Here is a 15,656-nt window from a genome sequence, read left to right as displayed (position 1 = left end):
AGTTACACATTTTCTGTATTTTTTGAAAATACGAAGAAGAAGTGGCACATCCAGAATTATTATATTAATGATATTTAAAATGCAACATGATTAATTAAACCAAGTATGGGATAATTTATGATATTTTGCATCACTGCCTCGCATATGGCACCAAAATGCATTTCAGGAAGAGAAACTGTTCTTACTAATACGTTCTATTTGTTTATGTTTTCCTTAATAATATGATTCTATTTGTTTATGTTTTCCGTGTCTGTAAGATGAAGAGTAATATTTTGTCATTGACAGTTGTCAAGAGAAAAGATGTGATCAAGGGTATAGTGAAAGTGCCCCTTCTGCATCTCACAGTAACAGCCTCTCAGAAAGGACTACTAACTGTGTTTAACAAACAGGTAATTCTAAATCATACTCTTTTATTATTCCATTAGCAGTACGTGGAAGAACTGAGTGAACTGTGATCTAGCGTTCAAATTTTCCCATAAAAAAACTACATCTCTTTCTTACTAAAGTTAACTTTTTCTATATTTTTAATTACAGCAGGAAATATACATTGTTCTTTTCAATTATAAACCTACTAGACAGTCCACACAAGTTGATGGAAGGTAGAGATGTCTAATAATAGACATTCTTCATAGAAATTCATTTAATTGAAAATAATCTGCATTTCTGTTTAAAAAAGATTTCCCTAAATAAAAAAATATGCTAGTGGAATTAACTTTTAGATATAGAGTGGAAATCAGAGAATTAACTGTTTTCTACAGCTACTGAAAATATCCAGAATGGACAGAGACAGTTGTTTGCAAATAAGATTTATTCAATACAGCAACATCTAGAAGCTTGAAAGTCATGAGTTTTACAACAGTCTGCATAACACTGGCTCACAGTTAGTTCCCTCATCAGTAAAATGTAAGGATATCTGTACCATTATAAGTAGAAATTCAGGCTTAAGATGCTGTTAAACTAAAGTTTGGACATTAATTTCCCAGATGATCATAGTACTATTTAATGGTATGTGCCTGTGGAAGCTATGAGATAGAAAGTGTCATACAGAAACCCAGGCTATCACACATCTATGCTCAGTGGTGCTTTACATTTGTACAATTTTAATGCAACCAGTTTTTTAAAATTTATTTCAGGCAATGCAGTAAAACTTTAAAGCAGCACTAATGCTTTCTAGGGGTTTTAGCTAATTAGTGCATAATGCTTATGACAGGAGCATTTAAACCAAGAAAGGACTCCTGTGGATGATTAAATAACAAAACAGTACTGCAGTTTTGGTAAATGCTGAAATAATTTATTTGAAAGCCTGTCCTCCGGAACATTATCCTTCTTATGTACCTATGAAAAATAATTTCCCAAAGTATAAGATTAAAAACATCTCTCCTCCCTACCCCCTACCTGCTATTTTCAAGTTGAATTGCTGCCTCCTCATAGACTGGACTGATGTTATCTAACATCAGTGACTGCAATGTAAATTATTTTATACCCAGCTGCTTAACACAGTGAATTGGGAACCTCAACTCCCACTTAGAAAACTATGTTCTGAAAAATGACTAAGGCATTACAACAGCCCCAAGATGCCAGGAGAGGATGGGATTGCATATTAGGCATAATTTCTTTACCCAAAGAGTTGTCAACCATTGCAACTGCCTAGGGAAGTGGTTGAGTCACCACCCTGGAGGTGTTCAAAAGATGTGTAGAAGTGGCTGTTGGGGACATGATCTAGCAGTAGACTTGGCAGCGTTAGTTTTACAGTTAGACTTGATCATCTTAAAGATCTTTTCCAGCATTAATTATTCTATGACTCCATTATTCTATTTGAGGGCTAAGCATTACTTTCTGCAAGGAATGTGGGCCTAATATGACTCAACACCTGTGTACAGCTTTATACCATCAACTACTTCCAGGTTACTCCAGAATATGAGACACTTTCATTGCTCAGTTTCTCAGATGAATACTGCCTTGACCAGCACATATGACCTGTAGGAGTAGGCGGCCTTAAGGACACATTTTAGTTACTGTTGATAAAGCCAAGTCTGATACAGTGCACGGATGGCCATCTCTTGGTTAACAGTACTCTTAAACTCTGCTCAAAGGCTGTCCATAATGACACCTGGCATCTCACTTCTGTGGGAAGAAAGACTTTGATCCTAGCTTCTTGGTTTATGAAATGTGGAATTGCTGGGATGGGTATAAGGTGCCGTTGAATAATTACTGATCAGGGGCAGGGGCAAGAGGAGGTGAAAAAGCATCTGTGGGTGTTTCAGAACAGAAAAGGTTGAAACTGCTTTTGAAAACTTAGTAGTTTTGGTGAAAGACACAGAAGATAACCCTGTCTCTGCTGGACAGTGGTGACACTTTAAACACTTCAGGTTTTCAGCCACGTGTTACTCTGTCTACCAGTAGTTAACTTTGGTGAAAGGTGTGTACCAATGTAGTTATTCCTGTTTGCAGCCTGAAGTACTGTCTCTGCCAGGGACTTTTGCTGGTAATAGTTGACACGGCATTGGGCCAGCGTTAGCTTGTGTTTCTATATGATAAATCCTATTTCTCACAGGAGCTGATGCTGTTTTAGCTGTCAAAAACCATTAAAAGCACAATTCCCTCAGAAGACCAGCTGATCTGTACTCTGTTGTAAAAATGAGGATTTTTTACTTATTTTCCTCACTTCAACGTCTCAATGAAGAAACCCCAAACCAAATCAGAAACTATGAAACAATTGTAAGGGAAAGAGAAGTTTTAAGTTCCTCACAATATAAAGGGCAACAGACAGCAGGCAGGTTAAAGATCTTTCTCAGATCTTCACCACCTGCTCTTTCAGTTAGCAATTATTGTTCTTAGCTTCCTATGAAGAGATGACTCTGTTTAGACTTTTAATTTGAGAACTGCCTTGCTATTGTGACCATATCTTTCTTGATTTTTCAGATGAAGGTTCTGACAACCATCAGTGTTGACGTAAGTTCTTTTTTGTCTCCTTCCTATTAAATAATTTTAAATAAAAATCAGCATGTACTCAGTTGAAATAAGTAGAAACTGAGCATTATTCTAATGCCAATTCTAATGTTGAGACTTCTGCATGATTTTTCATAGGGTGCTGTAGGTCAAATAGTCTCAATTTATTCCTTTCAGTTATTGAAACAATTGAGTAACTTGATTTCTTTCCTCTGCTAAATGAAACCTCAGATAAATGCTTCTTTTTCTGCCAAATTATCCTTTACCCATTACCTTGCCGGAACTTTTTCTTCTAAAATCCAGAACTTCAATTGTCACTGTAAAATTTGAATAAGTAAAATTTTAAGTTTGTTAATGAAAAACAGTTCTACATTTTGCTAGGTAGATGATATGACTGCACAGTGTATACATTAAAACTTCGTGTTTACCCTGGGAGTATCACTGCAGATTTTAGAAAATGAGCTTTTTTCAGATGACCTGTAGACAAGAGACATTAGTCTTAGCAAAGTGACATGACCCCTTGTCCTAAAAGTCGATGTGGGTATCTTGTGCCAGGAGGCAGTGCATTCTGTTGGTTCTCTCTTACATATTGCAGGAATTCTAAAATGCAATAGAAGTACTCCACACCAGAGGCTCTACTACTCCAACTCAGAAAACATCTCTGGGCCTCAGTTGCATTTCATTTATTGCAAGGGCTAATCTGGCCTGTGGAATCTGTGCAGAGATAACTATGAGAAATACTCTGGAGACCAGTTGACTTTTGGAAACTCCTACTAGAATTAGAGCTTCTTCTACAGAAGTGCTACAGCAGTGAATTCTAGTCATTCCTACTTTGCTTGTAGGAGCCGCTTTCCCCAGTTCAAATATGCAAAGGTAGGATCTCCCCCAGAGATGTCAAGGGAAAAAAGATGGAAGATGCTGCTAGCCTGATGCTGCAGTGGGCTGCAGGGTCCCTTTGCTTTTTGAACACTAAGCACTTGTCTTAAAATGATTCCTCTATGAACGTGATGGGGGTTTTGCTGCAAAAGTAGGACAATATCTGGCAGCTGTCGCAGTATTAGGACCATTGAAGGACATCTTTGCCATAAAATGTGTGAAAGAAGGGAGGAAAGATAAGAGCCCTTGAGTGACAGGATGGAATAAGAAAATAATGAAAGGTTGATCTGGTGCAGCAGCCTAGTTTGTCTGTCAAGTATAGCAACACTAACAAGAAAAATTCTTACAGTCTTTCCTCTGAAGCTGAAACCTGTTACTTTGACTGCATCATCACAAGCCAATGCTACAAATTGGTGACAACTACAAATGTAAAATCATCTTTTTCAAGCCATTTAGTCATTGTTATATGACACTATTATAAGGACAAAAAAAGCCACAGTTGACAAACTCTTCCATAAGAATTACCAAACAATCCACAAGGTCTCTGCAGAACTGACATTTTCCACATGTTTATTGTAGTAAAGGGTACAAAGTCCTTGTAAATGTATTACCACTTGCACATACGTCATTAGGAAGGAGAGAAGCTTTCTCCTGCAACAGAATGTTGATATCCTCTGTCAGGATTTTGGACCCTTTGCACTAAGAGCAAAATCAATATTGTGTACAACAATGGAAATAAAAGTAGAAGCATCAGGATTCTGATCTATACTTTGCAAGACAAATTGTTTTACATTAATACCTGTATAATAAGAGGTATACTTGAACAATGGCTTAATATGGGCAGATGTATATATTTGTAAATATAGTTGACCTACCTATTGGGAGAATTAAAATTATTTACTACAGTTACTAATTTTCATAAACATTCATTTCAGTTTTGTTTTTATAGCTGAAATTTTGGACTGCCTTTAAATTTCTTTTGTTCCAAACCAAATTGTATTCAGGTAAAAGCTTAATCTGCTTTACTATGATGTTTTAGCTTGAGCTTTCTCTGCTCAGAGTGCTTTTTCAGAGTGACATTACAGTTCGACTAACGCTATATATTTATCCTCTCCCATGCAACATTTGTGCCTCTCAGGTGAGTCATTGATAACAGAGCTTGAGCCTGGTGCCTCTGTAACTTCATGTATGACCTATTCCTGGCGTTAGAACTCTCAATGGAACTAGACCTAGCATGTGCTAGTGCACAGTAGATGTGGTTTATGTGGAAATGGTTTAAAATATGTACTTACGTGATAGAAAAGTTGATAAATTTACAGAGAAAATCCTTTTTTAGCTACTCTTTTTATTTTCACCAGGATACTGCTTGGATCACTGGATGTGATTTCCTGCCTAATCTGAAATTGGTCGTGGCTGTAACTGAAAGCACAATCATTCTCTGGGACTATAAATCAAAAGAGAGCGAGGTATTATGTTGGATCAGACAAATGCCAAAATGAAACCTGAAGGTTGATCACTCTTTGTTTCCAAGATACATTCACATCCCTTTGGTCTAACAGGATGAAGACTTTTCACTTTTGTTGTTGTAGGAACTCAGTGAAACAGCGGAATTCACACTAAAGTATTCACACTACATGTCTTCACTCTACATGCCAAATGGGATTATTAAAGTATATTAAAAGTTTGGAATAAAAACAAAAATTTTACACTATGGTGCAAACAAACCCCCAAAGATGTTCTTTTCCTTGTGTATCTAGTGCATACATGTGCACCTGTGTAGCTAAAATGTGTGCATGGGCATACATATATCTCAGAATCTATTAAGAATCAAAGGAATAGGTTTTACAAAGAATATAACAAAGATTCTTTCTGAGGTAACTTCCTGATTTAAAGAAAATATTTCTTCATATCCTGTGTTTTGTTCAGGACTTTATAAGATAATAACATTTTGATGTTAATAATGTACATCCAAATTGTCAGAGTTTTCTTTAATGTCTTATGCACTTTTGCTGACACATATCTTAGCTTTTTCTTCCTGTGCCTGCAACTTCTCTTGGAAATTCCAAGTTAGCTGAGATGATGAGGAGAAGCAAAGTAGGGGTTTTTTTGGATACAATTTTTAGGATTTTTTTTCCAATATTAAAAGGTTGCTTCCCAGGATGAGATAGATCAATTTAAGTCTTTTTGTCAGTCCAGTCGGACTTCTTGGAGGAGGGCTCAAATATTTATTCTCCACCTATTATTGTCCAAGTTCCCTCATTACCTGCAGTGAGAGCTGCAGGTATCCTGTTGATGAATAGATGCAGCTCTCTTTCAAGACCACAGAAATAATATATGGACAGTCCTGTCTCTATTATGTCCCCAATGTTTCTGTGCTATGCAGACAGCATTGATGCAGTTAATTCCTATGGCATGTGAACAGTTCCCAGTTTAGGTTGGCAAGGATGCTTTAACCAAATGACAGATGGAGTCAGGCAGTAGAACCAATAAACAATGTAATGCAGGTGACCCTGAATCCCATTCCTGGGCCTTCTAGCAAAATACCACAGTGTCTTGCAACTGTGTTCATTCCCACTATCTCTGTGCTTCAAAAATTGAAACGCCTGCCCGTCTTAGTACACTTGACACTCCCAGGCTGTATTATTAATTAGGACTCTGATATAGATTCTTCTTGTGTATTCCTGCTATATTTTGTAGTTTGAATTATTCTTTATTTTGGTTATTTCCAATTTTCTTGTAAAGAGCATTTTAGTTTTGAACAGGAAACCATATACAGTCTTAGCAAATACACCATCCCACATAGTATGCAGAGATACTTCCTAGAATTTGTAATTAATACTTTTTCACTGAAATGCAAAGTTACCTATGACACAAAATCTTGCTCAAATCTCTAGGATTTACTTTTAACTCTACTTTGTCATGGTCTTCTATGAGTTTCTGATACCAGAAACAGATAGCAGAGGGGCAGCTTGAAAAACAAAGTCAAGATTTGAATGCTGATGTAGCTAGATAAGCATGATAGATTCAATTTAAGGGCTCTCATGCAATATCTAATAAACTCTCTATCACATTCCACAGGGTAATGGCTTTGTCATCAAACCAATGAAAAACTGCCTGCTCTGCGTTTGTACAGTGACTATGGCAGATAACCTGGCTAAGGATACCATCTTAATGGGAGATGATAAGGGTTATGTTTATCTGCTTACTATCACCAGTGATGACTTCATAATGAAACAATCTAAAGCTGAAAAAGAATCACAATTTAAAGTCTTAGACTCCGAATCTTTTGACACGTAAGTTGCTTATGATAAAATGTTTTTAGTCTTGCATTGTTTTGTTTTTAATTTGGGTTTTGTTTGCCCTAAGTGGAGGATTAGCTTCTCTTTCTAAGTTAAGCGCATCTAACTAAAGAAAATAATTTTTCAAACTGCAATAAGTATGATTTGCTTGTTGTTGTATGAAAGAAGTGCCATCATTTCCAGTAGAAGATTTTACAAGAGATTCTTACAGCTGAGATGATGCAGGATACAATTCAAGGGGAGAATTCACAATTGCTGTTAGCCAGTTTGACAAAGGAGCTGCTTTTTTGTGCCCCATGAGATGGAAACATGATTGTGACTAGAAAAGAGCATGGTTCAACCCCGACTTTCTCTCTGCTTGCATTTGAGCTGGAAGAGTGGTTCTGTATCTGTCCTGGATATTAAATGTTGGCACTGGTTGTGTATATAATCTCACTGACAAAACCCCTGTCCACCTACGGACACATCACAGTAGTTGCTACTGCAGCCTGGTAACTTCTCTGTTTATATCCCTAGTCCTAAACGCAAGCTACATGATGACTGGGTTGGGAAGATTAAGTATTTTCCTGCCCTAAAACGTTTTGGATCCTGCTCCACAGACAGTATTAATTCATTTGTTTTGGATGACATAAAGCGACTAGAGGACCACCTGTAAGTATCAAACATCTTCTAGAAAATAATAGAGCTTCTGCTTTGTAACTCCGCTGGAGATCAGTGCCTCATAAGATGTCATCCTGTTGTATTGAATGTGCCTTTTCTATTACCATTGCTAATAAAAACAAAAATACAGTTATTTAAATGCTTGGATATTTTTGTGTGCTAACTTTTGATGTAGGAGAGGACTGTCCATATATGAACAGTACTCAGAACCCTTAAAATATGTTTTGTTGACAGTGTTGTCTCCTCCAATTTCTCCTCAGCAAGCAAATTTTAGTTAGAAAATAGATTGGCTTGTTACACATATATCATGTATCCATTCATTTAAAATTTATACCCAGTCAAAAATAAACTCTACTAAATTTCATTTACAATTTTATTTTCACAAGTTTGAGTTATTCAAGATTAAACCAAGAACACAATTTATTCTAAGGGCTGTGAAGTAGTTCTACTATGCAGCAGAAAAGAGGTTATGGACTCCTTATTTGTGCCAAGTCCTTATTCATATGGCTCATCAGTGCTATTAGCTGATTTAAACTGATTCCAAGCCTAATTAGTCTGTGAATTTAGAAAGTTTCATAGCACAATTAAATAATACAAATTCAATTTGATGAAAGAATGGCCTATAAATAATATATAAAGAGAACTTTTCATTCAAATGTTTTAAAAGATTGTAAATATTAGATCAGCTTCTCAATTCCTCTGTGAGGTACATCCAGAAAGATTAATAGATTTTTAAGGCTAGTAGCTACAGTTATTATAATCTGTTTTATTTCTTGTATAACACATGCCATAAATATTCTTGGTTTTATTCTTGAATGAATACAGTAACTTTGGATTTTATGAGTATTGCATGTCTGTTGAGGATAGGGAAAGTGAACAATGAAACACTTTTAGATTGTCCAAGGTCACATACTGTGTCAGTTGAAAAGCTGAGAAATCCTGTTTGCTTTTGTTGGGAGCTTTGGAAAAACAGAATTAGTCAGAAGAGAAAGAAGACTAAGTCTACAGAGCCAAAAGTCTAGTCAAAAGATTAGATGCTACTATCATATACTTCAGTACAGAACATAAACTGCAACAATCTTGGTAGTTCTTTCTTATTTCACACTGGCTATAGTTGCATCTCCAAATGCAATAGATGCATATCTCTAAGCAGTTTCTCACAGTAGATAAATGAAATTATATTTAGACAAGTGAAAAAATATAGCTGTTAAAATGAAATTAATAGTCCTAAAAATACCTATAGATCAGATCACTTGGAAATGTCCATTTAATAAATAACTAGTTTAAAAATATGATATACTGGTTCTAACAAAATAAATTTCCCCAATTAACTTTGTGGCAAAGGATTGTTTTAGTACTCAGAGGGATGCAGTGCATCTTCTCTCTTATAGGACTTAAGTTTGTTTGTCAGTAATGGCTGATGAACAGCTACAATATCTTCTTGTAAAGTATCTAAAATGGGAGGTATGGATATGATCACCAGATGCTTCTGTTGCTAGGCCATGGCTTGGGCAGGACTTCACAGTGCCAGAATCCCTTATTCCCATTGATCTTAGCATAGTATCAAGACTGTCCATTGAATAGCTAAAGGACACTTCTAGAGAAGTATAAAAGGTGAAAAATCCTTAGGAAATCTGTTAATCATATATTTAAATAAATTAATTGTTATTTTGTCCTGTCAAGAATTAAGACTTCTCTGTTAGAGTTCTGAAAAGAAATCTTTTCTCCCTCTAAATAGGAAGGAATCAGCCTTTTATTTACATCTGCCTAGAAATAACAAGCTCTTTCATTAATTCCTCGAAGTTTCCAAAGTCTTTTGTCAGATTTACTGCAACCCCCATTTATGGTTTTCAATATTAATGGCTACTTTAGCCCAGAGTAGATTAACTAGTACTTGTCCTAATTTCAAAGGAAAAAATTTAAAGTATTCTCATTTAGTTCTATACAGCTTATTAACACTGGCAGTCATTGTTTCCTGGGAATGGTAGGTGTTAACCCTGCTATTGCTACATCCAAAAGCAATAAAATATTCACTCATTAGTAGCAATGGATGAAACTTGGAGAGACAAGCAGAAGTTGCTCAAAGGATGGGTTTAGAAGAGACGCTGAGTCAATTTCAGTCTGTGTTGTCTGTTTGAATTCCCATGCTTTAGCAGCGAACGTAGTAGAATAACTGTTGAGTTTCAGATACTTGTGATATCTTCATGTTGACATACAACACAAAATAGATGTGTAAGGACTCATTAATTGTACAATACATTATAGAGAAGCAACAGAAAAGTAACTGCACTTACTTAATGTAACATTGAGATCACAGTAGACCTCCATGAAACAAGCAAACACAGTTTCTTTGGTAGTGATAAACTGCTTTAAGCATACAAGCTCGTGTGCAGCTTACTTTGGCAACAGCTGCCATTTTAGGAGTCTGTTTGGAGTTTGCCTGTTAAAAGATTCAGGTGTGCTGATCGGATATTTATTTCTTTAATGGAAAGTGCACTCTGTTCCTTTTTTGTTGATGCCAGTATCACTCTAAGTCTCTGTTGCAAATCAATTTGCTTTTAACATGAGATTGCATACATTATACAAACAGCTATTCTGTATACTACAGAAAAATAAGATAGAATGAATATAGACTGTATTTTCCAAATATTTCTCACATGATTGTTTTATTAATGATTGCAGACCTGTAAAGGAATTTTCTGTCCCGAAAGGAGTAAATGCCTTCACATACTGTGGAAAGGCAAAAGTCATTGTCACTGGAGGTAAGTATTGAGTTTTTTTCCAAGAGATTCTTCTTGGAAAATATTGTGAATTTTTTTATTCGCATTAAATAAGATCAAATAAAGCTGAGTTAGCATCTTAAGCATTTCAACAATGGCTTCTGCCTACAATTAGAGGAAACAGAGGCCTTGCTTTTAATTTCTCTCAGCCCTTTTCTGAAGAGATATACTTCCTGACAGGAATCTGTCAAGGAGTCCATCTGGGTTTGATGCAAGTATTATTTATATAATAAACCAGAAGAAACAGTATGTTCAGCTACTCTATGTTTCCAAGTCACCTTGACCAGGTTGTACACGTTATTCCTTGCAGTATCAGCAGATCTTCCACCCTATTACTGTTCCGCCATCCTTTCATATCTTAAGCAGTCACATTGGCCCATCTTAATACTTTCCATTGGTCTCTGTGGTCGTGTTTCCCCGAAGTGTTACTGTTGGTTCTTTCTCCCAAAGCAGACTGTAGAAATGGCACTCTTACATCCACTTATTCCCTGTTAGCCAATCATTTCATGGGCCTGTCTACTGCAGTGGTCATGTTTGATGCTGCAGAAAAGCTGTTGGAGTATGGCAGCAACCTTGTTGATATATTCTGTCTCATAGGGTGGCACCCTCAAGTGACATTGATGATGCTTTTCTTCAAGTCTTTATTGCTTAAAACTTTGTTAAAAATTGCAATAGCAAACATAATAATTCTTACATCTATATATAAGAACTACAAAATGGCCAAGACTCTGCTGTCCAGCCTTGATAATATACATGGCAGTATATGGGACATAATGCAATTCATGTTGAATTGTAACAGTTTACCAAGAGGAAAAGTGTGAAAGATATCAAAATAAATATCAGGCAGTTCTGTTGATTTTCTAGGCACAAGATTTAAAGGAAAAGCTGTAGAAGAGTTATTAGTGAAAATTTTGAAGCTTAGCCTTGGAGGAGATACTGTTTACACTGATTAACTTGTCACAAAAAAAGTAGTCTGGAGAAATTCATTGATGACAAAGTAGGGAGGTCCTATTGAACAAAATGTGGTCACTATTTCCTACAGGTATAGGAGGATTCTGCTGTAGTAATAAAACCAGGATGAAGTGTCTGAATAGGAAAGGTCACAAAGGAGCTAGAGAAAGTTTCTTTTACACACTGAAAATTCTTCTTCTGGAAATAACAGAAAAGAAAAATCTAGATAAACTTTCTAAGAAAATTATAATAGCTGTGGTAGGCCAGACCAAAGGTCTGCCTAATGCACTCAGCCCACTTTGTCAGTGACCAGCAGTAAACACTTGTGGCACAGGTCAATCATGCAACACCACTTGCCCTACGCATGTATGCTGGCTCTGTCTTGCTGATATGAACCATGTTTGAGAAAGATTAGTTGAATATAGAAAAGTATACAGAATATGGAAAAAGGGTGAGGGAAGGGACCCATAACAATCATCATGTCCAACTCTTAAGTGAATGGCCCATAAAGTGATTCAATCTTGGTGTTTATAGCAGCAAGCTCTAACCAACTGACCTAAGCTCTAACTGCACCATTGTGCAGAGATTTAAAAAGTAGAGAAATTTTAAAACCTAAAAAAATTACAATTAACAGGGAATGCCACTGATGTCTATTAGAGCAAAAATTAGAGCAGTGATATTCAGGAAGAGTCTTTAGAATAGTGGCAATTGCAGAAAAAATATTCTCAGTTTTAAATGGAGCTTGGATTTTTGAAAAAGTTAGGTTGCATACTTGCTTGTGATGGTTGGAGGACAGACTCAGAATGCAGGAGCTCCTATCTCATCTAAACAGATCCCTAATCAGGGTATTTTAGAAGCAGATGAGTTTTCTCCACACTGAATTATAATTTGTTTTGACTTCGGCTGCAGAAAAGTACCGAAAGTACTTGAGCTGGAATCCTGTCTTGCTTGCTCACCCACCATCCTTCATCTTGTAATTGAAGAACATCCTCCTCCCTCTCATCCTCATTCCCAAAGCTTAGCCCTGCTGCTCCCCTTGAATATGAAAGGAAATTATTCCTGACCTGTATTACTAAGAGTTCCAGAGCACAATGGGAATGCCTGTCCAAAGACAAAGACAGGGTGGGGTCATCTCTTTCAATTTCAATGTGAAGTTAGATCAGTCAGGGTCTACTGTGAATTTAGAATAATGCTACAGGTCTTGAGAGATCCCTCTACTAAAGCCTTCAAAAGCTGAGCTTTAGAATTCTGTGCTCTGTTAATGGAATACACTGCTCACAATGGCACAGCATACCATCAGGCTGGAGCACACTATGTTTGCCTCTGTATCTTAAAAGTCATCTCACTCTTGACTAATTGAAAAATACTCGTTGATGATCCAATCAATGACAAATTTAAACTGTTTAAAATTAACATAAGCTAGTCCTGTTAATTAGGGAGCCTGCAATTTTACCTGTAATATACCCTAAAAATGAGAGTCCATAAGAGGTAAATAATTCAGGAATCATAATATATAGATTTCTTGGTGACATGTTCAAACATTTGTGAAAGCTATGTTTATTTGTCTCATGCAGCAACTAACATAAAAGAAAAATCCAGCCTTTGATGGCAGGCTAGCTTCTAAAGTATTCATCAGGGGTAAATCTGCTAAACATTTTAGTAAGCACCAACTTAATGTTATTTAGGTAGGTTCTTATAGCACAAATGGAATGTTACATACTGTGATGAATTATCACTGTGACTATTTTAAAAGTCATATTTTAACATAGTCTTTCATTGTTTATTTGTATTTGATTATGCTTATGAGTTTGTCAGTACTATGACACAACCTAATTTTGTCTTCTAGATATTTGAAACTTATAAAAATGAATAAGATAAAAACAAACATAGTACTGAGTTTGCTTTTCATGCTTAAGGCTAGATTTCAATCAGTAAAATGATAAAAGCCTGACAGTGGCCTAAAATATGGAGCCCAGAGAAGTTCAAAATAACTTCTCTGTGTAGCATGTTGCATTAATATTACACTGAATGGTAAATTTACCTGGTTTTCTTCTTATTCTATATTAATTTCAATTCCAGCTATGCCTTAATCATCACTTCAAGGAATGACTGCAGTTAAAATCTAATTAGGAATGCATATAAAAGCAGGAGATGATCAGTTTTAAATGATACATCAACTTCTAACCCTATTACTTCTTCAAATCTGGCTGTTTTCCTGTGAGCAATGAAACAGAAGAAAAACTATTAGTGATTTCTAAATCTAACAGGAACAGATTAATAAAATGAGCTACACTGTGCTTGTTCAGTTTCCTTTGTGAATTCCTGGAACAAGTGAAGCACATTTTCAGGAATTCCCAGGAATCCCAGTGATAGAACTCACCAGAACTTCTCTAGCATTAGCTGTCAGAAGCATGGCAAACTCTTTTCTATGATGCCATCTAAATTTAAAAAGAGCATACAAAGACAGACAAGGAAGCACAAAGAAAAAAATAAAACAGAGACATTTGTCAGTATGACAAACTAGTTCCTCAGATGTCAGACTGTTCTGAAAAGTTTTTCAGATACTATGGGGCAAGATTATTTAAAAGACAGATTTGAAGGAAAGACAAGTTTTTTTAAAGGTTAAGGAGTTTTCTGTGTAGGAGTAGCAGCCTAGAAAGAAAACAGGAGGTATATTTTTCATTTACAGTCTTTTGAGGATTCCAGGCTGAGCCTAGTATTTCTCCATTCAAATATGGTATTGTTCTCAAGTGGATTTCAACACCACTGAAAGGCAGACATCTCAGCAGGCTTGTAATACCACACAAATTGCAGAACTGTGTCAGCAAGAGAGACAGACAAAGCATCACACATTCAAAGAAAGTATTTGAGCCCATAACATCTAGCTAGAATTCAGCTGTGGTTGTAGAATCTAGCTTTTTAAAAACCCCTAAACATCTGGTTTTATAATTGTTTGTCATGAAAAGGACCATACACAACTGAATCTGTTTTGATTTAAATCACTGATTTTACAAAATCTTTTAAAATTGCTGTTGAATAAATCAACTTCTTCAAGCTTTTCCAGAATGTGCTTGGTACCCAGACTTTCTGTTTCAGGATTCTGAATCCTGGAGGCATATTTGGAGCATGGAGAGAACAAATGTTCCAGGAAATGTTCCAGGATAGCAGTGAATCTTAGGGCCAATCTGGCATTAGTCCAGAAAGAAAGAGAGCACATCAATTATAATAAAATCTACCATTATCTTCACATCAGTAAAAGGAACTAAAATGAATCCACTATTTCACATAAAAAGCAAACAGTGTTTTTTTAATGTAGGGAAAGGTTTTCTTCCCAAATGTCACTTGATCTTCCTGTTAATATCTGAAGTAAATTACATGTGTTAAGTGATTCTACTCTTAAAAGAAACTCTGTGCCAGAATTAAAGGGCACTATCCTCCTCTTCAATCACTGCTGTCACTTCAGGAATATAAAGAACAGAGAAGTTAGGAAGACCATGAAAGGTTCTGTTTCTCAAAATGGCAGCCAGCAGGTAGTCAAGTTGATCAGATATTGTCAACATCTTCTTCTCAGTTCTCCATCATCTTAAGACATGACAGTTTCTGTCTGGGGCTGGTAAGGGGCATATTGTTGAAGCAATGTCTGTTCCCTCTGATATTAAAACCAATCTCACCAGTCTCACTGGAGGCTTCTGTATTTCATGTCCTTCTTCATGGGAGGTCTGCAAGCTGAGTTTCACTCCCATGGACTTGTTTCACCCTAAACCCTGACCTGGTCACAAGGGTTCCGCTAATTTACAGGACATGTCTGGGACAGCCTAACACAAACTCTGAGGAAGTGAGCAGGGATGTTGACCACATTCTGAAGTTTCCCCATCCAAAAGGGCTTTGTAAACCATTTATACAGTTATAGCCCATTTAGGCTACTTTCTGCTATGCTTATAGCACATACAGATTGCCTAGGGTACTTTTGCCTAAAAAAGAATCTTTTCCCCTTGAAGTTTCAAGCCAGTCAGCTACTTACATACGGCCGTCCTTTCCTGTGCAGAAGTTATCCCTCCATTGTGCTGGTACAGCTGTTTGCATAGTTGAATTCTCAGTCACACTGTGAAATGAGCTGGCATAAATCAAAATGGCTTTCTGT

General features: G+C 36.4%; 1 protein-coding gene across 1 annotated transcript in view; it reads left to right on the top strand.

The window, feature by feature from the left end:
- Positions 1 to 15,656, top strand: part of WDR64 (WD repeat domain 64) — a 58,469-nt gene that overhangs the window by 4,068 nt on the left and 38,745 nt on the right. Inside the window, exons 4-9 of the mRNA XM_041423513.1 lie at positions 286 to 389; positions 2,923 to 2,952; positions 5,184 to 5,291; positions 6,904 to 7,118; positions 7,641 to 7,775; positions 10,467 to 10,546. Of these exons, the coding sequence (XP_041279447.1) occupies positions 286 to 389; positions 2,923 to 2,952; positions 5,184 to 5,291; positions 6,904 to 7,118; positions 7,641 to 7,775; positions 10,467 to 10,546 (672 nt within the window). The remainder of the gene's footprint in view (positions 1 to 285; positions 390 to 2,922; positions 2,953 to 5,183; positions 5,292 to 6,903; positions 7,119 to 7,640; positions 7,776 to 10,466; positions 10,547 to 15,656) is intronic.

This window comes from Onychostruthus taczanowskii, unplaced genomic scaffold (genome assembly GCF_017590055.1).
Source record: "Onychostruthus taczanowskii isolate IOZ18803 unplaced genomic scaffold, ASM1759005v1 scaffold78, whole genome shotgun sequence".
Classification (NCBI taxonomy): Eukaryota; Metazoa; Chordata; class Aves; order Passeriformes; family Passeridae; genus Onychostruthus; species Onychostruthus taczanowskii.
The sequence above is the reverse complement of the archived record's forward strand: the minus strand, read 5'-3'. Positions and strand labels throughout refer to the sequence as shown.